The sequence below is a fragment of the Salvelinus alpinus genome, chromosome 6 (genome assembly GCF_045679555.1).
Source record: "Salvelinus alpinus chromosome 6, SLU_Salpinus.1, whole genome shotgun sequence".
Taxonomy (NCBI): Eukaryota; Metazoa; Chordata; class Actinopteri; order Salmoniformes; family Salmonidae; genus Salvelinus; species Salvelinus alpinus.
In genome coordinates, this window is record NC_092091.1 from 62,374,048 (window position 1) to 62,400,409 (window position 26,362).

General features: G+C 45.2%; 1 protein-coding gene across 3 annotated transcripts in view; it reads right to left on the reverse strand.

Annotated features, from left to right (window-relative positions):
- Nucleotides 1–26,362, reverse strand: part of LOC139577670 (uncharacterized) — a 50,285-nt gene that overhangs the window by 13,243 nt on the left and 10,680 nt on the right. The window contains exons 2-4 of one of the 3 annotated variants that reach the window (XM_071404830.1): nt 4,926–5,056; nt 4,539–4,724; nt 290–454 (exon numbers count right to left, since the gene is read on the reverse strand). In XM_071404830.1, coding sequence (XP_071260931.1) covers nt 290–454; nt 4,539–4,724; nt 4,926–5,056 — 482 coding nt within the window. Of the gene's footprint in view, nt 1–289; nt 455–4,538; nt 4,725–4,925; nt 5,057–21,123; nt 25,547–25,742; nt 25,883–26,362 lie in introns of those variants that run through there. The other 2 variants (XR_011675357.1, XR_011675356.1) reach the window with 2 other exon arrangements.

Genomic DNA, 26,362 nt, shown 5'->3' on the forward strand with positions numbered 1-26,362 from the left:
ATGACTCCCTGATGAAATAAAGGTTAAATAAAAAAACATGTTAATTAATTTGATTACTTTACACTAATGGTTCGATCATTAAAAGGCATGGTCCCACAGTTTAGACAAAATAAAATCCACAAAGCATCTCAGAGTAAGAGTGCTGATCGTCCTCACCTGTCTACATAGTCTTATTCATTATGATCTAAAAGACAAAACTGATCCTAGATTAGCACTCCTACTCTGAGAGGCTTTGTGGATACAGGCCCTGACCTAATACCATTCAGACAGTAGTTTACAGTGGGCTCACCTCAGTGAGACTGTGTGTGGTCCTGTGCTGCTCAGCTGGTTCCTCTGTGGGTTCAGAAGGAGGTGTAGTCTGGTTGTCCTCCATGACCATGTTCCCCTCAGGGTTCCCCAGACCCTCCTCACAGCCCTCCTCCTTCACCAGCAGCACCTCTGGACCCTCCTCCTCCTGGAAGAGACAGGTGTTACAGATTAAATAGACATACACTCCATCAGATACATAATGTAAACATGCACACACAGATAATAAACCAGGGTGGGCGCCAGAACGAATCCGTTGGATGGGCATTTGATTTTTTCATAGGGGGGGGCACGTTTTTTTCGGGACCTATGTGGATATATGTACAAATATATATATATAATTTTCACGTGTTCAGTAAATTGTAAGTGTTGATATGACAGTCAGAAAGTCAATTATCAGTTGGAGCATGTCCATGTCACACAGCCTAAACAACGAAAGCTGTGGAGTGCGTTGCTGAATTGGTTTCTTGCTAGAGATGTAGGGCCTGCTCTCTCAGTGAAGACATTTTGTGCTGATAATGGCCCGTAGAATTCTCACCGGCTTGTTCTATTCCGAATAGTGCCGTCCTCTTTCCTGTCTCACCATTTCATTTGGTGGTGGCCCTACCACCTGCTCAGTGCGCACAATTATGTATGTTTTGCGCTTAGGATTCGGAGCAATAGGTTCAGGTTGAGGCTCAGAATCAGAAGAAGACTCATCAGAGATGTGCTCATGATTCATTCTTCCACACCATCTGAGTCGTTTTTATTCAGATTTTGTAGCAACGCTAACGAGTGCATTCATTCATCTTGGCCTTCTTGCCATTGTAAATTACACACGCTCTCACGGTGTACTTCAAAAGGTCCAGAATACACTGATAGAGTACATACCATGTTTGGATTAGAATTAAAATAGATCAATACAATAGAATGGACCGCCATGTCCTTCATTAACAATTGGTGATTACATAATTATGCATTGTTCGCTTCCCCTTCCTCATCAACCCATCCATTCTCCCCCATCATACTTTAGCCTACTTAATTTATTTAATCTCTTATGCGTTTGAATTTAGTTCCGGTATAGTTTAGGTTCAGCTTCGAGACAATTATCGGCGTGATTATCAACTGGGCATGGCATCTTCAACTAATCGGGAGAAGGTGGGGAGCAGGCCATATTGTGGGGAGAAGGGGTCTCCTAAAACTGTCTATTACACCAATTCTGTTTGTGATATTAAGATTCTGACCATGTGTATTATAGACTTATTTAGGAAAAGTCTAGGACGGAGGAGGGCATGACTTTAAAATTAGCAGAGTAGCCTAATGCATTTTTTTTTGTATTCATGAGCAGTCCAAATGACTGCTTTTGCGCTTCTATTGTGGGTTGTATAGTAATGCATGTAGTTTAATGTGACATGAACACAACACGTCATGATGTTGTCATCTGATTGTAAAACAAATCACTGTAAAAGTACGTTACCTTCACACGTTAGTCCAAAATAGCATTGGAACGACTGAAACAGCGCCTTTCTGTGTTACTATATGTAACCCCTTTATCTGATGCGGTCAAAAAAGAGAATGCCATGCCATACTCTTTTAGTCCAGACAGCAGCAGATACATGGGCTACACATACTGAGACAGAGGGGTGCTGTTTTGACTGCTCGGATACTTTATCTGACAGTGATGGGTCTTTCTGTCGGCGCGCGTCTGGGTCAAATAAATGATAAATATTAAAATATTTTGTTTGGACGATTATGGAGATACAGTACGGCGGGCCCCCCTAAGACCCGCCCATAATGCCGGCCCTGTAATAAACACACTTTCAGCATGAAGTGTGTTTACCCATCCCCACTACAGTTATAAAGCGCTGTCGAGTGTATGCAGAATAGGGTGAGATCAAATGTGATGTATACTAAAGGGTCTCAATGAAAGTCTTAGAATGAAAAGTCCCATTTTGTGTTTATTAAACATTTAAGTGTTAAAATACACCACATGAAAACCACACATACACGTCTCTGCATGCCTGGCAGACATCTCAGCTTGGATGTCGACCCACCACCTCAAGCTCAACAAGACGAAGCTGCGCCTCCATGGTGTCCCCCTCCCAGAGTGCAAAGAACATCGAAGCAGTGACTCGCTCCTGCAGGTTCATGCTCTACACCATGGGTGATGAGTTTGACACATGCTCTATAACATCTATAGAATACGACCCTTCCTCACACAGGAAGCGATGCATGTCCTAATCCCTGCGCTTGTCACCTCCTGTCTAGACTACTACAACTCTGTTACCTGGATTTCCTGCTTGTGCCATCAAACCCCTGCAACTTATCCAGAACTCCGCAGTCCGCCGGGTGTTCAACCTTCCCAAGTTCTCCCATGTCACCCCACACCTCAGCACACTCCACTGGCTTCCAGTTGAAGCTTGCATCCACTAACAGACCATGGTGCTTGCTTACAGAGCAGCAAGGGGAACTGCCCCTCCCTACCTTCCGGCTATAATCAAACCCTACACCCCAACCCAAGCACTCCGTTCTGCCACCTATGGTCTCTTGGTCGTCCCACGGCCAGCCCAGGCAATGTTCTTCTCTATCCTGGCACCTGATTGGTGGAACCAGCTTCCCCCTGAAGCAAGGAAGCAGATTCACTGACAATCTTCAGAAACCCTACCTCTTCAAATAGAATCTTAAATGAATCCGAAAGCCCCCCGAATCATTAAAATAAATAAATACAAATAGTATTTTCCTACTTGCACAGATATTACTGATAACTACTTTGAGGGAAACTGTACTTACTATAACTGTGATATAAGTCGCTCTGGATAAGAGCATCTGCTAAATTACTAAAATGTAAATGTAATGTCTCAACAAAAAAATCACCATGAAGTTGATAAACCGCATACATTTTCTCATAGAAATAGTATTGGGGAAAAAATGAAGTAGTTGAATGCAGGTAATGAAACATGCAATTTTGAACATCATATAGCCTACACAGTACAAACACAATATGTAAGACTTTTTAGGCTTATATATCACACAATGTCTGAATGCAATATTCTACCAGGAATATTCAACACTGAAATGTGTTACTCTCGTTATTCCAAATGCATCTGTGGATCTTTTCTGCTGACAACAATGAAAATCAGAAGCTATCGTGTGGAATGGTTTTTCTGCTGGTGTATCTTGAGATAGCTCCTCTCTGAGAACCTCTTCCCGCAGTGCGTACAGGCAAACGGCCTCTCTTCCGTGTGGACCTTCAGGTGCATCTTCAGGTTGCCAGCCTGGGCGAAGCGCATATCGCACCGGGGGCAGCTGTAGGGTTTCTCCCCTGTGTGGACCCTCTGATGCCTCTTCAGGTGGCAAGCCTGGGTGAAGCGCATCTGACACTGGGTACAGTTGAAGGGTTTCTCCCCTGTGTGGACCCTCTGGTGCCTCTTCAGGTTGCCAGCCTCAGCAAAGCGCATGTGACACTGGGTACAGCTGAAGGGTTTTATTCCTGTGTGGACCCTCTGGTGGATCTCCACCTTCTGGGGGCAGCTGAAGCCTTTGTTACAGAACGTGCAGAGGAACCGTTTCTCTTTGCTATTGCCAGATGTTGGTCTCCCTCCCTGCTCCTTGGCCCTTTGGTCCTCTGAGTTCAATACCTTATCGAAAAGGACGCAGCCATGTGAATTGGAAGGCCCCATCGACGTGGACACAGGCTCACGATCCCTGAGCACGTGCAAATGGGAGTGGGTTGCGACATTTGGATTTGTCTCCAAGCTCTCCCTGTAATCTAAAAAATCTCTGCCTTTTGAATGTCCTTCTCCTAAGTGAGTCTTGTCTACATTCCACGTCAGAGGCGCGTCGCCCTCCACTTTCACATCATCTACCACTATATCGTCCCCTTTCTTATCTAGGCACCCTTCAGTGTATACACTACTACTGTACTGGTTCCAGTCCCCTCTAGACAGATCAGTTTGTCTCTCTAAGCCCAAGGGCATGTTGCCAGGGTCCATCTCTGTAGTGTAAGAACAAGACAGATCATTGCCAGTCTCCAACGTGTCACCTGAGTCCCGATGGGAATGAACCATCCTTGGGCTTGGTATACCGTAAAGCAAATACTCTGAGCCAGGAGCAGGACGACAGCCCAGTGGTCCCAGCCCCAGTCTCTCTGGGTCTGACATTTGGTCTGGTCCTGTGTGTAAGAGCCTGTGTGTTACAGTTAAATTCTCGCTGTCTGTCTCTGACTTGAGGACGGCGTTCAGCATTCCACTGACCTCCGTGATGCTGCGTCGGTTCCTGGGCTGGGGCGGGGCGGTGGGGTCCTCCGTGGCTAAAAGGGGTGCCACTCCAGCCACTGCGCCAGTCTGGATGTCTCTGCTGTGTCGTGGGTCATCTCCTTCAGTCCTCTCTTGCTTGACCAGAGACGATCCTCCAGGACCTGCAGCCTCTGCATCTGCAGACTGACATGAAGAGAGGAGGTTATTACAGGTACATGAGCTGAATTGGATAATAATGTCGTAGGGAAGTCTCACAAGTGCCCCTATGGCAGATAAATAAGGATGTACATGTAAGCAAGTCAATAGCTGAGGGGAGCCTTTTTGAAATAAACGGGCGACATTTGATGTACAGTAATTTACATATAACGTTTTATGCACACTAACCTCTATTACGATAACATGCTGGGTTGAGGTTCCACTCCCCTCATCTATAGATATGGGTTGGTCATCTATCCATGTATTGTGTCCCGCTGGCTTCACAAAGCTCCTGTGGCCTCCAGTGAGATGTCCTTCACCTGAGAGTGATTGTGGGGAAAAGGAGTGGTTAAGTTAGGTACTGTCAATGCTATATTGTACACTATTGACACTGTCTACAATTGGCAAGGATGTAAGATAACACTATTCATAACTTTTTAATATAGTATTTATTGAGTGATTATATTACATGCATCAAAAAAAATATTGAGTATAACAGGAAATTCAAGAATTTTGCTAGAATATGATATTGTCTTTGTGCAAGAAGAATTTGTTCTTAATTGATCTGCCAGGTAAAATAAAAATATCCAAGTAATCTGGGGAAGTTGCATACTATCCAAAAACTGACCAAGACCCAATTCTGGATAACACATCTGAACACATGTGGAGAGGGGAACGGGGCGACAGGCCCTGCAGCCTTCTGCAAAATGTACCTCTTGCCATTCCCCTGTATCTGTCGAGGATCTTGACACTACTGGGACGACTGGCGAGGACGCGCTCTCGAATTGTCCTCTCTGCGCGCTCCCGTGCCACCTTCAGTTCCAATAGCTGTAGTTTCCTCCGCAATCCCCTGTTTTCTTTCTGGCTTTGAGAAATTTCCACACGAAACACTGCATAGTCGTCGTCTACGAGTTTACAGATCTCTGCCACGGCTGCATTCGCTAGCACCTCCATGATGGAGGCTATTTGAGTGTGAAAAACCATACAGTTGGCCATTGTTTGCTAACTTTTGCAGCTAGCTAGCATTACCTAGATAACATTTATCAAGTCCTGTCTCCAATGCGAATTAAAGACTACACGAGGTAAAGCTGTGCAGTTAAATGGGTCATATTGTAAGGCTCCAGTGAGTTAATAAACGTCCAAATAACAACAATATAAACGTTAATGTGGAAATGGTTCTTGGTCACCTGTTCACTTCCGTTTACACAGAAGAGAAAGGATTTTATTTGTTGGCGTCATAGCTTAACTTCTTGCAACTATAGGGGGTGCTGTTCTGCATTAGCATATTTGGGTCTCCAAATTAAACTGCCTCGTGCTAAATTCTTGATCGTACAATATGCATATTATTGTTATTATTGGATAGAAAACACCTTCTAGTTTCTATAGAAGTTGGAATTTTGTCTCTGAGTGGTACAGAACAATATCTACAGCACTTTTCATGACAGGTGTCAGATTTCAGAATTTTTTACCCCTGATCTGGAGTCTGTTTTTAAGGCGACAGTGAATGCTATGAAGAAACCGACACTGCCTACGTCTTCCTCTGGGTGTCTGTACGTCATCACGTTTTGAATGGAGTCTATTGCACAATCCCAGCCCATATAAAACCACAAAACGTGGGACTACCTTTCTCTCTCTCCGCGCGCCACAAGCAAGATAGGCATCGGACCTGCCTCATTCCAAATCGTTGTTTAACTAGTTAGATTTCTCCGGTCATGTTTTCAGTCGTTATAGTTGTTAAAAACATCATAATGTAGTTAATTTGAACCGTTTTATAGCAATTTATATCCGTTTAGTGCGATTTTGAGGAATTTCTTTGTCGTGCCCTTTTTAGCTTTGGAAACGTTTCGGGGTGTCGGTCGTTGGTGGTGGACATTTCGAAGGACAGAGGACATCTATCGACCAAAAGACGTTTATAACATAGAAAGGATACATTGCCCAAGAATATGATGGAAGAACAGCTCAAAGTAAGCAATATTTAATATGATAAATTGTTGTTCTGTCGAAATATTTTAAACGCATATTTCGCCATTTTGTTTGTTATCGCGTCACTTGGCGAACCCTGTATTGAAAAGTAAGGATAATTTTAAAAATGTAAGTCAGCGGTTGCATTAAGAACTAATTTGTCTTTCGATTCCTGTCAACCCTGTATTTTTTAGTCAAGTATATGATTAGCTTTCAATTAAACTAGATCACTCTGATAGATGACGTCAGACATATTGAGGCTTGATTTCCTAGTATTTTTATTGTGTAACCACGGTTTTGTATGGCTAAATATGCACCTTTTCGAACAAACTGTATATGTATGTTGTAAAATGATGTTACAGGAGTGTCATCTGAAGAATTCTGAGAAGGTTAGTGAAAAAATTAATATATTTTGGCGGTGATTACGTTATAGCGCTCTTTGGCTGGAATCGATGCTCTGGTAACGTTTGCACATGTGGTATGCTAACTTATCGATTTATTGTGTTTTCGCTGAAAAACGCTTAGAAAATCTGAAATATGGTCTGAAATCACAAGAACTGGGTCTTTCCATTGCTATGCTTTGTCTATTTTTATGAAATGTTTTATGATGAGTAAATTGGTCATACACGTTGCTCTATCTAGTAATTCTAGTCGATTTGTGATGGTCGGTGCAATTGTAAACTGTGATTTCTACCTGAAATATGCACTTTTTTCTAACAACACCTATCCTATACCATAAATATGTTATCAGACTGTCATCTGAAGAGGTTTTTTATAGGTTATTGGCTATCAATATCTTAGTTTAGCCGAATTGGTGATAGCACCTGAAGGAGTAAGAAACTGATGGAGTTAGAAAAGTGGTGTATTTTGCTAACGTGTTTAGCTAATAGATTTACATATTGTGTCTTCCCTGTAAAACATTTGAAAAATCTGAAATGGTGGCTTTATTCACAAGATCTGTATCTTTCATCTGGTGTCTTGGACTTGTGATTTAATGATATTTAGATGCTACTATCTACTTGTGAAGCTATGCTAGCTATGCTAATCAGTGTGTGGGGGGGGTGGGGGGTGATCCCGGACCCGGGGTAGAGGCTCGTGAAAGGTTAAAGGGTGTGGTTAAATGAAAAATGTATGCGCGCTGTTCTTTTAATTACGGTACTGCTTATTACATTACACATCATTACATTACACACTTATTACATTACACGTATGATCAGTATCTTTCAAGCTCAAAGCAGACTTGTTTACAAAGAACAGTGTGTTAGAATAGAATAGAAAATAATACAACTTTATTCCAAAGACTCAGTAAGGTAAATATTAAACTGTCCTAGCATAGGTTTACTCCTTCCTGTGAGTTTCCGGCAGCTAGACTTGACGCTGTGTTGCTGTCTTTTACAGGTTAGATTGTGAATTGCACATTATGTCACAGAAAAGAAGGGTGAAAAATAAATCGCACCAATTTCTAACCCTACACATATACCAATACTTTAGCCCTAACAGATCCTACTGCAGGCCAACAGCTGCTGCCACTACCACATCTATTTTCTGGGATTTATGCTCCATCAGTGCAGACAATTAATAACCATAGCAATAAATCCTGCCTTACTAATACTCATCCTCTATGGATTGCTCTCTTCAGGCCTACTCACTGGGGGGCTCCCGGTCGAACACTTAACCTTGGCCAATCCTCTGCTCTCTTCACTGCCTAAGCATAGTAAACTTTCTGCCCCACTCAAACTCGTCTCCCTCTCAAAGAGCACTTCGTATCCCCAGTTGCATGGGTGCCCCTACCCCATTCATAGACGCTAACTACCTTTATCACCTATTGATGATAGAACCGATGTTTGCTCTCAATGTTAACAAGTATCGCTTGCGGTAAGGTTTTGGAAAAATAAGGAACGTAAGTTTCATATCAGTCCCCGCAAAAAACAAGGTTAAATTACTACAGGCCTTTATAGGATTAGGATGTGTGTTCCCACACGTCCATATATCTATGTTACAGTACGTGTTTATAGAAGACAGAGGGACCTCCTATGCTAATTAGCTATATAGCGTGCTCTGAACACCTGTGTGTAATGGAAGAAGGCTGCCAGAAACATGTAACTGAAAAATACTGTTGGCTGCAACTGTGATAAAGCCAGTTTAAACAGTACGTGTATATTTTACATTTGTGAAATTATTTTGATGTGGTATTAAAGTAAAGGGCTTTGTTTATAGAACCGCGCCGCAATTGAGAATCAATTTAGACTTAATTGTACATCTTCGGCGCCAACAGTTGACACACAGTTCTTTCTCAGTGCTTTCTCTATCCTTGTCAGTAAATTATGTAGACAAGGAATGTTGAATAAAATTATATTTAAACTTACTCTGCCAATTGTCCACAATGAACTATTATTAAACCAACTTCAAAACGCGGGTCTATGTGTGTGGCAATCAATATGTTTTGCTCATGACCGAAAGCAGGTGCACAAGATGGAAGTACACGCACCAGAACCATGCATACTAACTGAAGTCTTGCAGGAGTTTGTCAGACCCTCCCCTATAGGTTCAGGTTTTGCGGCCGGAGTCTGCATCTTTGGGGGGGGGGGGGGGGGGGGTACTGTCACGCCCTGACCGTAGAGATCCTTTTTATGTCTCTATTTTGGTTGGTCAGGGCGTGAGTTTGGGTGGGCATTCTATGTCTGGTGTTCTATGTTGTCCTTGTTTTGTATTTCTGTGTGTTTGGCCTAGTATGGTTCTCAATCAGAGGCAGCTGTCTATCGTTGTCTCTGATTGAGAATCATACTTAGGTAGCCTGTTCCCACCTGTGTTTGTGGGTGGTTGTTTTCTGTTTTGTGTGTTCACCTTACAGGACTGTTCGTTTATTGTTTTTGTTGTTTTGTCAAGTGTTTCATATTTTAATTAAAATAATGAACACTTACAACGCTGCACCTTGGTCCTCCTCTCCTTCTCCAGAAGACGATCCATACAGAACCACCCACCAACAAGGGACCAAACAGCATGGTGGAATGGACTCCTGGACATGGGAGGAAATCTTGGACGGCAAAGGACCATGGGCACAGCCGGGAGAGTATCGCCGTCCGAAAAAGGAGATGGAGGCAGCTAAGGCGGAGCGGCGACGCTATGAGGAGTTGGCTCGAGGAAAAGTGCACGAGAGGCAGCCACAGAATTTTGGGGGGAGGCACACGGGGCGATTGGCGGGCTCAGGTAGGAGACCTGAGCCAACTCCCCGTGCTTACCGTGGCGAGAGAGTGACTGGGCAGGCACCGTGTTATGCGGGGAAGCGCAAGGTGTTCCCAGTGCGCACGCATAGCCCGGTGCGCTACATCGCAGCTCCTCGAATCGGCCGGGCTAGAGTGGGCATTGAGCCAGGAGGAATGATGCCGGCTCAGCGCATCTGGTCTCCAGTGCATCTCCTCGGCCCGGGGTATACTGCACCAGCCCTACGCACGGTGTCCCCAGTATGCCAGCACAGCCCAGTGCGGCCTGTTCCAACTCCCCGCACTTGCTGGGCTACAGGGGGGATCCAGCCAGGACGAGTGGTGCTAGCTCTGCGCTCGAGACCGCCAGTGCGCCTCCATGGTCCAGTGCATCCGGTGCCTCGGCCAAGGACAAGGCCTCCTGCATGTCTCCCCAGCCTGGTGAGTTCTGTGCATGTGCTAAGCTCTAACCCTCCTGCATGTCTCCCCAGCCTGGTGAGTCCTGTGCCTTCTCTCAGAGCGAAGCCTCCTGTGATGATCCATGGCAAGAAGCCTCCAGTGATGATCCATGGCACGAAGCCTCCAGTGATGATCCATGGCACGAAGCCTCCAGTGATGATCCATGGCACGAAGCCTCCTGTGATGATCCATGGCACGAAGCCTCCAGTGATGATCCATGGCACGAAGCCTCCAGTGATGATCCATGGCACGAAGCCTCCAGTGATGATCCATGGCACGAAGCCTCCAGTGAGGATCAATGGCACGAAACCTCCAGTGAGGAGTTATGGCACGAGGTCCCCAACGAAGGACGTCAGTCCGGAGCCTCCAGCGACGCCCTCTACTCCGGAGCCTCCAGCGACGGGCTTCAATCAGGAGCAGCCAGAGTCTCCCTCCTGTCCGGAGCAGCCAGAGTCTCCCTCCTGTCCGGAGCAGCCAGAGTCTCCCTCCTGTCCGGAGCAGCCAGAGTCTCCCTCCTGTCCGGAGCAGCCAGAGTCTCCCTCCTGTCCGGGGCCCGCTGCGAGGGTCCTCGGTCCGGGGTCGGCGGTAAGGGTCTCCAGAGGCGCCACCTAAGTGGGCCAAGACTAAGGTGGAGCGGGGTCCACATCCCGCACCAGAGCAGCCACCACGGTGAAATGCCCACCCAGACCCTCCCCTATAGGTACAGGTTTTGCGGGGGGGGGGGGGGGGTACTGTCACGCCCTGACCGTAGAGATCCTTTTTATGTCTCTATTTTGGTTGGTCAGGGCGTGAGTTTGGGTGGGCATTCTATGTCTGGTGTTCTATGTTGTCCTTGTTTTGTATTTCTGTGTGTTTGGCCTAGTATGGTTCTCAATCAGAGGCAGCTGTCTATCGTTGTCTCTGATTGAGAATCATACTTAGGTAGCCTGTTCCCACCTGTGTTTGTGGGTGGTTGTTTTCTGTTTTGTGTGTTCACCTTACAGGACTGTTCGTTTATTGTTTTTGTTGTTTTGTCAAGTGTTTCATATTTTAATTAAAATAATGAACACTTACAACGCTGCACCTTGGTCCTCCTCTCCTTCTCCAGAAGACGATCCATACAGAACCACCCACCAACAAGGGACCAAACAGCATGGTGGAATGGACTCCTGGACATGGGAGGAAATCTTGGACGGCAAAGGACCATGGGCACAGCCGGGAGAGTATCGCCGTCCGAAAAAGGAGATGGAGGCAGCTAAGGCGGAGCGGCGACGCTATGAGGAGTTGGCTCGAGGAAAAGTGCACGAGAGGCAGCCACAGAATTTTGGGGGGAGGCACACGGGGCGATTGGCGGGCTCAGGTAGGAGACCTGAGCCAACTCCCCGTGCTTACCGTGGCGAGAGAGTGACTGGGCAGGCACCGTGTTATGCGGGGAAGCGCAAGGTGTTCCCAGTGCGCACGCATAGCCCGGTGCGCTACATCGCAGCTCCTCGAATCGGCCGGGCTAGAGTGGGCATTGAGCCAGGAGGAATGATGCCGGCTCAGCGCATCTGGTCTCCAGTGCATCTCCTCGGCCCGGGGTATACTGCACCAGCCCTACGCACGGTGTCCCCAGTATGCCAGCACAGCCCAGTGCGGCCTGTTCCAACTCCCCGCACTTGCTGGGCTACAGGGGGGATCCAGCCAGGACGAGTGGTGCTAGCTCTGCGCTCGAGACCGCCAGTGCGCCTCCATGGTCCAGTGCATCCGGTGCCTCGGCCAAGGACAAGGCCTCCTGCATGTCTCCCCAGCCTGGTGAGTTCTGTGCATGTGCTAAGCTCTAACCCTCCTGCATGTCTCCCCAGCCTGGTGAGTCCTGTGCCTTCTCTCAGAGCGAAGCCTCCTGTGATGATCCATGGCAAGAAGCCTCCAGTGATGATCCATGGCACGAAGCCTCCTGTGATGATCCATGGCACGAAGCCTCCAGTGATGATCCATGGCACGAAGCCTCCTGTGATGATCCATGGCACGAAGCCTCCAGTGATGATCCATGGCACGAAGCCTCCAGTGATGATCCATGGCACGAAGCCTCCAGTGATGATCCATGGCACGAAGCCTCCAGTGAGGATCAATGGCACGAAACCTCCAGTGAGGAGTTATGGCACGAGGTCCCCAACGAAGGACGTCAGTCCGGAGCCTCCAGCGACGCCCTCTACTCCGGAGCCTCCAGCGACGGGCTTCAATCAGGAGCAGCCAGAGTCTCCCTCCTGTCCGGAGCAGCCAGAGTCTCCCTCCTGTCCGGAGCAGCCAGAGTCTCCCTCCTGTCCGGAGCAGCCAGAGTCTCCCTCCTGTCCGGAGCAGCCAGAGTCTCCCTCCTGTCCGGGGCCCGCTGCGAGGGTCCTCGGTCCGGGGTCGGCGGTAAGGGTCTCCAGAGGCGCCACCTAAGTGGGCCAAGACTAAGGTGGAGCGGGGTCCACATCCCGCACCAGAGCCGCCACCACGGTGAAATGCCCACCCAGACCCTCCCCTATAGGTACAGGTTTTGCGGGGGGGGGGGGGGGGTACTGTCACGCCCTGACCGTAGAGATCCTTTTTATGTCTCTATTTTGGTTGGTCAGGGCGTGAGTTTGGGTGGCCATTCTATGTCTGGTGTTCTATGTTGTCCTTGTTTTGTATTTCTGTGTGTTTCGCCTAGTATGGTTCTCAATCAGAGGCAGCTGTCTATCGTTGTCTCTGATTGAGAATCATACTTAGGTAGCCTGTTCCCACCTGTGTTTGTGGGTGGTTGTTTTCTGTTTTGTGGGTTCACCTTACAGGAATGTTCGTTTATCGTTTTTATTGTTTTGTCAAGTGTTTCATATTTTAATTAAAATAATGAACACTTACCACACTGCACCTTGGTCCTCCTCTCCTTCTCCAGATGACGATCCATACAGAGTTTACAAAGTTTTGCGAAGGTGACATACATTTATACTTCAGTACCGGTTCTCTAACAAGTCAGGTAAACAATACTTTCCTGTGAATATTTAGTCTGAAAGACCAACACCACGGAAAATTGGCAGAGTAAATTAAAATATAATTGTATTCAACATTCTGGCTTGTAGAGGACCATTTCCAGAATGAAACACTATACATGTCTTAAGCTAAAGTGTACAACACCTGTTGAATATTGCCGGTGTGAGTAAACGCCGGCAAAAAAGCGTAATGAAATTGTTGCCAGCAAAGCTGGTTAGGCTGTTTTCCATGTTATCCAGAGGTAAACAAATCATCGGCCAGAGTGTCAAGTGTGGGCTCTGAAAGCGCTGAGAGCGAAACGAGATGGGTGGGACTAAAGCTTAAGGGGGTATAAACAATGCTGAATGGGTGTAGACAAAGAAAAGCTCTTCACTAGATACCAAAACATTCAAAGGCCATTTTCTCAAAAGTTTAGCAACTTTCAAAGCAGCATTACTTTCCCATTGTTCCTCAAAAATGCAGTGTATGATTACCATTTTGTAGCTGAGTCTCTACTTTGATCCAATATAAAAAAAAAACACACAATTTCAAATTTTGCTACATAAGACCAAATCAAGGTGGTGAGTCACATATGACCTAACCTGGTAGAAACGGTCTCAAATCTCAACAAGACAGACCGGGTATTCTCAGTCTTGCCATTGCCACCAGGTCTGCGTCTCACCAAACGGAGGGTGTCACAAACACCAGGAATATATTTAAATTTGATCCACTTCTACACTCAATGCTACCCCATTGATCACTCCTGTGAACGGTGCCTTGCTCTGGAGAGCAAAGCACGACACGGGTCGATCCCTGAGGGGCGTGACATGAAAATGGAGCTGACGGATATGGCTGCCGTGTTTCTAGCTCTTATGAAACGTTGAAGTATTTAGTTTTTTTGTCATATTTCTTACATTATTAGCCCAGGAAATGTTTGATGTTATTACATACAGCCGGGAAGAACTTTTGGATATCAGAGCGGCGGTAACTCAAAAGCATTACCAGCATTACGACCAGGAATATGACTTTCCCGAATCGGATCCTTTGTTCGTACCTCCCAGGGCGGTTGAGCTGATTCCAGTGGCTGATCCAAAACACCACCGGCGGAAAAGAGGAACTCTGAGTGGACTTCTAGTCCAACTCAGGAAGCGCACACACACCCGCCGCTTCCTAGTATGTTACTCGCTAATGTTCAGTCTGTGGATAATAAAGTTGACGAGCTCAGGGTGCGGATTTCCTTCCAGAGAGACATCAAGGACTGTAACATACTCTGTTTCACGGAAACATGGCTCTCTCAGGATATTCTGTCTGAGTCCGTACAGCCAGTTGGGTTCTCAGTTCATCGCGCAGACAGGAATAAATATCTCTCTAGGAAGAAGGGCGGGGGTGTATGTTTCATGATTAACGACTCATGGTGTGATTGTGATAACATATAGGATCTCAAGTCCTTTTGTTCACCTGACCTACAATACCTCACAATCAAATGCCTACCGTATTACCTCCCAAGAGAACTATCTTCGGTTATAGTCACAGCTGTGTATATTCCCCCTCAAGCCGATACCACAACGGCCCTCAAAGAACTTCACCGGACTTTATGCAAACTGGAAACCACAAATCCCGAGGCTGCATTTATTGTAGCTGGGGATTTTATCAAAGTACATTTGAGAAAAACATTACTGAAGTTCTATCAACACAATGACTGTAGTACTCACGCTGCTAAAACACTCGACCACTGCTACTCCAACTTCCGGGATGCCTACAAGGCCCTCCCCCACCATCCCTTCGGCAAATCTGATCACGACTCAATGTTGCTCCTCCCTTCCTATAGGCAGAAACTCAAACAGGAAGTACCCGTGCTAAGGACTATTCGATGCTGGTCTGACCAATCGGAATCCACGCTTCAAGATTGTTTTGATCACGTGGACTGGGATATGTTCCGGGTAGCCTCTGAGAACAACATAAACTCAGTCACCATATCAGTGTATTCGTCTATCAGGAAGTGTATGGGAGATGTTGTACCCACTGTGACTATTAAAACCTACTCTAACCAGAAACCGTGGATAGATGGCAGCATTTGAGTAAAACTGAAAGCGCGTACCATTGCATTTAGCCATGGCAAGGTGACAGGGAATATGGTCGAATACGAACAGTGTAGTTATTCCCTCCGTAAAGCAAACAGGCAAAAGGTCAGTATAGAGAAAGAGTGGAGTCACAATTCAATGGCTCAGACACGAGACGTATGTGGCAGGGTCTACAGACAATCACGGACTACAAAGGGAAAACCAACAACGTTTGCTTCCGGACAAGCTAAACACCTTCGCCCACTTTGAGGATAACACAGTGCCACCGACATTTCCTTGCTACCAAGGACTGTGGGCTCTCCTTCTCCGTGGCCGACGTAAGACATTTAAGCGTATTAACCCTCGCAAGGGCTGCCGGCCCAGACGGCATCCCTAGCCGCGTCCTCAGAGCATGAGCTGGCTGGTGTGTTTACGGACATATTCAATCTCTCCCTAGCCCAGTCTGCTGTCCCCACATGGTTCAAGATGTCCACCATTGTTCCTGTACCCAAGCAAGCTAAGGTAACTGAACTAAATTACTATCGCCCGTAGCACTCACTTCTGTCATCATGAAGTGCTTTGAGAGACTATTCAAGGATCATATCACCTCTACCTTACCTGACACCCTAGACCCACTTCAATTTGCTTACCGCCCCAATAGATCCACAGACGATGCAATCGCCATCGCACTGCATTCTGCTCTATACCATCTGGACAAGAGAAATACCTATGTAAGAATGCTGTTCATTGACTCTAACTCAGCATTCAACACAATAGTACCCTCCAAGCTCATCATTAAGTTTGAGGCCCTGGGTCTGAACCCTGCCCTGTGCAACTGAGTCCTGGACTTTGTGATGGGCCGCATCCTGGTGGTGAAGGTAGGAAACAACACCTCCACTTCGCTGATACTCAACACTGGGGCCCCACAAGGATGCGTGCTCAGCCCCCTCCTGTGCTCCCTGTTCACCCATGACTGCGTGGCCACACACGCCTCCATCTCAATCATCAAGTTTGCAGACGACACAACAGTAATAGGCCTGATTACCAACAATGACGAGACAGCCTACAGGGAGGAGGTGAGGGCCCTGGGAGTGTGGTGCCAGGATCAACAAAACAAAGGAGCTGATCGTGGACTTCAGAAAACAGCTTCTATCTCAAGGCCATCAGACTGCAGCCATCACTAGCACATTAGAGTCTGCTGCCCTATATACTACACTACCGTTCAAAAGTTTTGTGTCCCTTAGAAATGTCCTTGTTTTTGAAAGAAAAGCAACAACAACAAAAAAATACATTTAAAATAACATCAAATTGATCAGAAATACAGTGTAGACAGTGTTAATGTTGTAAATGACTATTGTAGCTGGAAACGGCAGATATTTTATGGATAATAATATCTACATAGGTGGACAGAGGCCCATTATCAGCTACCATCACTCCTGTGTTCCAGTGGCACGTTGTGTTAGCTAATCCAAGTTTATCATTTAAAAGGCTAATTGATCATTACAAAACCCTTTTGCAATTATGTTAGCACAGCTGAAATCTGTTGTGCTGATTAAAGAAGCCTTCTTTAGACTAGTTGAGTATCTGGAGCTTCAGCATTTGTGGGTTCGATTACAGGCTCAAAATGGCCAGAAACAAAGCACTTTCTTCTGAAACTCATCAGTCTATTCTTGTTCTGAGAAATGAAGGCAATTCCATGTGAGAAATTGCCAAGAAACTGAAGATCTCGTACAACGCTGTGTACAATTGTCGCCAAAAGTTTTGAGAATGACACAAATATTCATTTTCACAAAGTCTGCTGCCTCAGTTTGTATGATGGCAATTTGCATATACTCTAGAATGTTATGAAGAGTGATCAGATGAATTGCAATTAATTGCAAAGTCCCTCTTTGCCATGCAAATGAACTGAATCCCCCAAAAACATTTCCACTGCATTTCAGCCCTGCCACAAACGGACCAGCTGACATGTCAGTGATTCTCTCGTTAACACAGGTGTGAGTGTGGACGAGGACATGGCTAGAGATCACTCTGTCATGCTGATTGAGTTCGAATAACAGACTGGAAGCTTCAAAAGGAGGGTGGTGCTTGGAATCATTGTTCTTCCTCTGTCAATCATGGTTACCTGCAAGGAAACACGTGCCGTCATCATTGCTTTGCACAAAAAGGTCTTCACAGACAAGGATATTTCTGCCAGTAAGATTGCACCTAAATCAACCATCGATCAGATCATCAAGAACTTCAAGGAGAGCGGTTCAGTTGTTGTGAAGAAGGCTTCAGGGCGCCCAAGAAAGTCCAGCAAACGCCAGGACCGTCTCCTAAAGTTGATTCAGCTGCGGGATCGGGGCACCACCAGTACAGAGCTTGCTCAGGAATGGCAGCAGGCAGCAAAGAAGCCACTTCTCTCCAAGAAAAACATCAGGGACAGACTGATAGTCTTCAAAAGGTACAGGGATTGGACTGCTGAGGACTGGGGTAAAGTCATTTTCTCTGATGAATCCCCTTTCCGATTGTTTGGGGCATCCGGAAAAAAGCTTGTCCGGAGAAGACAAGGTGAGAGCTAACATCAGTCCTGTGTCATGCCAACAGTAAAAGCATCCGGAGACCATTCATGTGTGGGATTGCTTCTCAGCCAAGGGAGTGGGCTCACTCACAATTTTGACTAAGAACACAGCCATGAATAAAGAATGGTACCAACACATCCTCAGAGAGCAACTTCTCTCAACCATCCAGGAACAGTTTGGTGACGAACAATGCCTTTTCCAGCATGATGGAGCACCTTGCCATAAGGCAAAAGTGATAACTAAGTTGCTCGGGGAACAAAACATCGATATTTTGTGTCCATGGCCAGGAAACTTCCCAGACCTTAATCCCATTGAGAACTTGTGGTCAATCCTCAAGAGGCGGGTGGACAAACAAAACCCCACAAATTCTGACAAACTCCAAGCATTGATTATGCAAGAATGGGCTGCCATCAGTCAGGATGAGGCCCAGAAGTTAATTGACACCATGCCAGGGCGGATTGCAGAGGTCTTGAAATAGAAGGGTCAACACTGCAAATATTGACTCTTTGCATCAACTTCATGTAAGTGTCAATAAAAGCCTTTGACACTTATGAAATGCTTGTAATTATACTTCAGTATTCCATAGTAACATCTGACAAAAATATCGAAAGACACTGAAGCAGCAAACTTTGTGAAAATGTATATTTGTGTCATTCTCAAAACTTTTGGCCACGACTGTACTACTCCCTTCACAGAACAATGCAAACTGGCTCTAAATAGAATGAGGAGTGGGAGGCCCCGATGCACAAACTAGAAAGAAGACAAGTACATTAGAGTGTCTAGTTTGAGAAACAGACACCTCACAATTCCTCAACTTCAACAGTGAAGAGGCGATAACGGGATGCTGGCCTTCTAGGCAGAACTCCTCTGTCCAGTGTCTGTGTTTGTTTGCCCATCTTAATCTTTTCTTTTCGTTTGCCAGTCTGAGATATGGCTTTTTCTTTGCAACTCTGCCTAGTGTCTTAGTGGGTGCAGTGAAATGCTTGTGTTACTAACATTATAGATGTCAAACAAATCATTAAATCATCAAAAATGTAAACCAAGAAATAACAGTACGAATCCAATTTACAATCCAAATAATACTATATCAATAATTAGTAGAAAGAGGAGGAAGGGAAGCGCTACTAAGGTACACAATAGTACATTTTGGTAGATAGGTGGTCTTTGGTAAAAGGGGTAAATTGGTCATCAAAAAGAAAGGAGGACCAAGGCACTCTTCATATAATTAATTAAAATGCCTTTATTAGTATGGCATGTTCATACTAATAAAGGCATTTTAATTAATTATATGAAGAGTGCCTTGGTCCTCCTTTCTTTTTGAATACTATATCAATAATCCAAATAGCAATCTGTGCTTATATACACAGGATGAATGCACCCAGAGGATATGCTAAGAATGATATGTACAGCAGCAGATGTATTAGAGTGAGCTGTGTCAAGATTACACCATGTAAATAGTGTGTATAAACAGTATAAAAAACAGGAAGTGTCCAGTGTCTCCATATACTGTACATGGGACAGCAGAGTTGACTGTGTGTGTGTGTGTGTTTGTATTTGTAAGTATGGGTGTGTGTTTTTGTGTGATTCAGTGGGATAATGTGTGCCGAAAAAGTATCTAAGGTTCAGGACAGGCAGACAGCTAGTGATGGCTGTTCAACAGTCTGATGGTCTGGTGTTAGAAGCCATCACGGAGGCTGTTGGTTCCGACTCTGATGCTCCTGTATTGTCTGCCAGACGGTAGTAGAGTGAACAGTCCGTGGCTCGGTTGGCTAAGGACCCTAATGATCTTCTTGGTCTTCCATCGACACAGAGTGGTATAAATGACCTGGAGGGCAGGCAGCGTGCTCCCGATGGTGCATTGGGCTGACCGCACCAACCTCTGAAGAGCCTGGTTTAGGGCGGTGCAGTTACCTTTTGACCCTCTCCCGTAGTGCACAATCAGCTCCTTGGTTTGGTTGGCGTTGAGAGAGAGGTTATTGTCCTGGCACCACTCCGCCAGGGCTCCAACTTCCTCTCTGTAGGCTGTGTTATCATTGTTTGTAATCGGCCTATCGCTGTCGGGTCGTTAGCAAAATTAATGATTAAGTAGGAGTTGTGCGTGGCCACACAGTCGTGGGTGAACAGGGAGTACAGGAAGGGGCTGAGCACACACCCCTGCTCCCCCACCCCCTGTGTTAAGGGTCATTGTGGTGGTGTTGTTGTTGCCTATTCTCACTACCCGGGTCACTACCCGGGGTCAGCCCATCAGGAAGTCCAGCAACCTGTTGTACAGGGATCAAATCAAATGTATTTATAAAGCCCTTCTTACATCAGCTGATATCTCAAAGTGCTGTACAGAAACCCAGCCTAAAACCCCAAAACAGCAAGCAATGCAGGTGTAGAAGCAGGGATGAGTTCAGACCCAGGGCCCTGAGCTTAGTGATATGCTTGGAAGGCACTATTTACATTTACATTTAAGTCATTTAGCAGACGCTCTTATCCAGAGCGACTTACAAATTGGTGCATACTGTAGTCGATGAACAGAGGTATTCACATAGGTATTCCTCTCGTCCAAGTGAGATAGGGCTGTGTGTACTGCGATGGCGATTGCGTCGTCCATGGATCTGTTGGGGCGGTATGCAAATTAGAGTGGGATCCAGGGAGTCAGGTAAGGTGGAGGTGATATGGTCCATTACTAGCCTCTCAAACCACTTCATGATGACAGAAGTGAGTGCTATGGGGCGATAGTCATTCAGTAGTTACCTTAGCATGCTTGGGTACAGGAACAATGGGGGAGATCTTGAAGCATGTGGGAACAGCGGGCAAAAAAGTTGTTTAGCCTGTCTGGAAGTTGAGGCGCCAGTGTCCGCTACGTAGCTGGTCCCTTTATAATCCGTAATTGTCTGAAGTCCCTGCCAGATGTGGTGGTTCGAGCTTCCAGTTTTGTGCAAATGATGCCATCTATACACGTTTTTTGGTTGGGGTACGTATGTTCAAAACTCTTTGCTGTATAGAAAGATTACTATCAAATGTTAACCACAGTGAAGCCCATCTCTAACAACGTGATTCAAGTACCTAACAATATGGAGCCATTGAAGTTTAATATTTAAAAAAAATCTGTGTTGATTCAAGAATGAAGTATAATGTTTTGGTTCACTGAGATAAGGGAAACTCAATCCCTGCAATGATACAAAAATAACCAAGTCAGTCAGCACAGAGTCAATTTTGTATTTAATTTCAACAAAATTGTCATACTCGCATAGCTTTAAAGCACAGTACTTTAAATGCACAAAAAGATACGTGACAAGTGGAATAACTTTTCTCACTATGGTAACACTATCTTTTCTGTAAATCTGGTACCCTAGCTTTGATTAAAATGAATTTTAGAATACTTTGGAAAAGGTTCAACATTACATTACACAAATCTTCACTACTTTATGTCAAGTAGCTGGCGGCAGGTAGCCTAGCGTTATTTCAGCGACTTACAGGAGCAATTAGGGTTAAGAGTGTCTTCTAAATGACAAAAATGTAAGTAAACATGAATTAAGGCACTATCATTTCCTCACTATAAAACTCCAGTTTCACTCTTACATTTACATTTACATTTTAGTCATTTAGCAGACGCTCTTATCCAGAGCGACTTACAGTAGAGTGCATACATTTTATTACATTTTTTACATACTGAGACAAGGATATCCCTACCGGCCAAACCCTCCCTACCGGCCAAACCCTCCCTAACCCGGACGACGCTATGCCAATTGTGCGTCGCCCCACGGATCTCCCGGTTGCGGCCGGCTGCGACAGAGCCTGGGCGCGAACCCAGCCCAGCCTGGGCGTGAACCCAGAGACTCTGGTGGCGCAGCTAGCACTGCGATGCAGTGCCCTAGACCACTGCGCCACCCGGGAGACTCTTCATAAGTAAAGCATTTTTACAGACACCATCACTCCAACCATCACCATAGGGCTGGGCGATAGAGCAATATGAAACAATAGAAAAACGTCTATTGTTTATTTTGTTGTGTCGCAAATCACTTTTTACGGCAATATTTTACGTCAATTGGACGACGCTTTGCGCGTGGAAGGAAATTTGCAACACAAACATGGAGGAGAGTAAACGTGACACAGAGCATGGATACACGGAGCTCGTACCTAAAAAGAGGGGCTACTTAGGTCACCATATGAAAACCACACGTCTCAACAACAAATCTGCATTAATTTTCTCATTAAAAGTGTCTCAGTAATTTTTGGGGTATTTCAATGGCATTTGACATCAGTCTACACAGTGCAAGCACAATATAAAAATTAAGTGCGGCCCTCACACCCCTTTACTTTTTCCACATTTTGTTGTGTTACAAAGTGGGATTAAAATTGATTTAATTGTAATTTTTTTGGTCAACGATCTACACAAAATACTCTGTCAAAGTGGAAGAAACATTCTACATTTGTAAAAATAAAATAAATAATACTTTATTTTTTTTATTTATTTTTTTACAGCTGTGAGTCTTTCTGGGTAAATCCTTAAGAGATTTGCACACCTGGATTATACAATATTTGCACATTATTCTTACATTAAAAAAAAAGGCTAAACTGATACCAAGAAACTCAGGAACATTCAATGTCGTCTTGGTATGCAACGCCAGTGTATATTTGACCTTGTGTTTTAGGTAATTGTCCTGCTGAAAGGTGAATTCATCTCCCAGTGTCTATTGGAAAGCAGACTGACCCAGGTTTTCCTTAGATTTTGCCTGTGCTTAGCTCTTCCGTTTATTTTTATGATAAAAAAAAAAACTCCCTAGTCCTTGCCGATGACAAGCACACCCATAACTTGATTCAGCCACCACCATGCTTGAAAATATGAAGAGTGGTACTCACTGATGTGTTGTTTTTGCCCCAAACAACACTTTGTATTTAGGACATAGTTCATTTCTTTGCTAGATTTTTTGCAGTTTTACTTTAGTGCCTTTTTGCAAACAGGATGCATGTTTTTGAATATTTTTCTTCTGTACAGGCTTCCTTCTTTTCACTCTGTCAATTAGGTTAGTGTTGTAGAGTAACTACAAAGTTCTTGATCCATCCTGAGTTTTCTCCTATCACAGCCATTAAACTCTGTAACTGTTTTAAAGTCACCATTGGCCTCATGGTGAAATCCCTGAGTGGTTTCCTTCCTTTCCGGCAACAGAGTTAGGAAGGGCATCTGTATCTTTGTAGTAACTGGGTGTATTGATATACCATCCAATGTGTAATTAATAACTTCACCAACTTCACCTGCGGTTATGGAACCGCCACCTGTCCCAGACCTGTTGTTTTTCAACTCTTGATGATCGGCTATGAAAAGCCAACTGAAAATTATTAATGATTATTATTTGACCATGCTTGTCACTTATGAACATTTTTGAACATCTTGGCATAGTTCTGTTATAATCTCCACCCGGCACAGCCAGAAGAGAACTGGCCACCCCTCATAGCCTGGTTCCTCTCTAGGTTTCTTCCTAGGTTTTGGCCTTTCTAGGGAGTTTTTCCTAGCCACCGTGCTTCTACACCTGCATTACTAGCTGTTTGGGGTTTTAGGCTGGGTTTCTGTACAGCACTTCGAGATATTAGCTGATGTACGAAGGGCTATATAAAATAAACTTGATTGATGCTCAAAGGGATATTCAATGCCTGCTTTTTTATTTTATTTGACCCATCTACCAATAGGTGCCCTTCATTCAGAGGCATTGGAAAACCTACCTGGTCTTGAATCTGTGTTTGAAATTCACTGCTCGACTGAGGGACCTCACAATTATCTGTATGTGTGGGGTACAGAGATGAGGTAATCATTCAAAAATCATGTTAAACACTATGCAACTTAAGTGACATTTGTACTCCTGAACTTATTTAGGCTTGCCATAACAAAGGGGTTGAATACTTATTGACTCAAGACATTCCCGCTTTTTATTTTTTATTAATTTGTAAAAATGTCTATAAACATAATTCCACTTTGACATCATGGGATATTGTGTGTAGGCCAGGAACACAACAACATGAGGAAAACGTCAGCTGGTGTGAATACTTTCTGAAGGCACTGTAATTATGTGTATCACACAATGCCTAAATGCAATATTCTACCCAGGAATATTCAACACTGAAATGTTATTCTGACAACAATGAAAATCAATCTTTGTCTTTAAAGGAAGACTCAGCGTTATGAGGTTGCCACGAGCAGAACCCCAGATATTGTGATGAGCGTGATGCTAGACTTTGCTCTCACACAGTCACACAGTATCTGCGCATGTACATGAGTTCGCTTCACGCTGCTACAACGTGGTAGCCGCAGGACCAAAACATCAGAAGTTTAGCCTCGTGCTTCAACGCTCTTAGTTGTTGTAGAAATTGACCCACTACTGCTGTTCACTTTGTGCATCTAAGTCATCTCCCTGAGTCTACCTTTATTGCAGGGTTTGATCTAAACAAACTTTCTATGTTATAGAGTGGAATGTTTTTTCTGCTGGTGTATCCTGAGGTAGCTCCTCTCTGAGAATCTCTTCCCGCAGTGCGTAAAGGCGTTATGGACTCTCTCCTGTGTGGATCTTCAGGTGCGTCTTTAGCAGGTGTTGGCGGGAAAACCTCTTCTCGCACTGTGGGCAGCTGTATGGTTTCTCCCCTGTGTGGATCCTTTGGTGCCTCTTCAGGCTGCCAGACTGAGCGAAGCACATGTGACACTGGGGGCAGCTGTAGGGTTTCTCTCCTGTGTGGATCCTCTGGTGGATCTCCACATTCTGGGAGCAGCTGAAGCCTTTGTTACAGAACATACAGAGGAACCGTTTCTCTTTACTATTGCCTGATGTTGCTCCCCGAGCCTTGGCCCTTTGGTCCTTTGAGTTCAATACCTGATCGAAAAGGACACGGCCGTGTGAATCGGATGGCCCCATCGACGTGGACACTGAGTCGCATTCCCTGAATGTGTGTGTAGGGGAGTGGGTCTCAACATTTGGATTTGTCTCTAAGCTTTCCCTGTAATCTAAGAAATCTCTGCCTTGTGAGTGTCTGTTTCCTAGGTGACTATCTGCATTCCATGTGGGAGGAACAACACCCTCCACTTTCACAGTCACCTCATCTATCACTATAACCTTCCCTTTCTTATCTAGGCACCCTTCAGAGTATACACTACTACTGTACCGGTTCCAGTCCCCTCTAGACAGATCAGTCTGTCTCTCTAAACCTAAGGTCATGTTACCAGGGTCCATCTCTGTAGCGTAAGAACAAGACGGATCATCACCACTAGTGTCTATCGCGTCATCATCTCCACGGCAATGAACCATCCTCTGGCTCTGGTGAAATACCGGTAAGTACTCTGAACCGGGAGTAGGAGGACAGCCCAGTCTCCATGGGTCTGATCTATGGTCAGAACCTGTGTGTAAGAGCCTGTGTGTTAAAGTTAAAGTCTTGGTGTCGGTCTCTGACTTGAGGACGGCGTTCTGCGTTCCACTGACCTCCCTGATGCTGGGTTGGTTCCTGGGAGGCGTTGAGGCGGTGGTGGGGTCCTCTATGCTTACAGGGGGCGCTCCAGTATGGATGTCTCTGCTGTGCTGTGGGTCCTTCTCTCCTTCAGACCTCTGCTGCTTGACCCCAGGACCTGCAGCCTCTGCATCTGCAGACTGACACAAGAAGAGAGGAGGTTATTACCGGTACATGAGTTGAATAACAATGTCATAGGGAAGTCTCACAAGCTCCCCTATGGCAGATAAATAAGGATGTAAGCAAGTGAATAGCTGAGGGGAGCCTTCCGGGAGTAAAGGGCCACATTTGATTTACAAAGTGATTGTAATTTTTATGCAACACTATTACACTAACCTCTATTACGATAACGTGCTGGGTTGAGGTTCCACTCCCCTCAACAGTGATTGGTTGATCATCTCTCCATGTATTGTGTCTCGCTGGCTTCACAAAGCTCCTGTGGCCTCCAGTGAGATGTTCTTCACCTGAGACAGTGACTGGGGGAAAAGAAGTGGTTAGGTACTGTCAACGGTATTTTGTACACTATTGATACTGTCTAGAATTGGCAGGGATGTAAGGTAACACTTTTCATAACTTCCTGATATACTATTTATTGATCAATGTATTATGTTCCATGCATCACATTGTTTTCATTGAGTAAATAATAGGAAATGCAGAACATGAACAATCTGGTTAGAATATGATATTGTGTCCTTGTGCAAGACAGATAAGTAATCAGGGGAATTATTGCATACTATCCAAAACGTGACCAGCAAGACCCAATTCTAGGTAACACATCTGAACACATGCAGAAGGGAACAGGGGAGAGGCAGTGCTGCTATATATGACAGGCTGCTCAGCCTTCTGTAAAATATGTGTGTGTCATGAACAACAATAGCTGAATGGTTTGCCTTCAAACTAAAAGTCCCCCATTGATGCAAATGGATAAAAATTGTGGAATCATGCCACAATTGGAC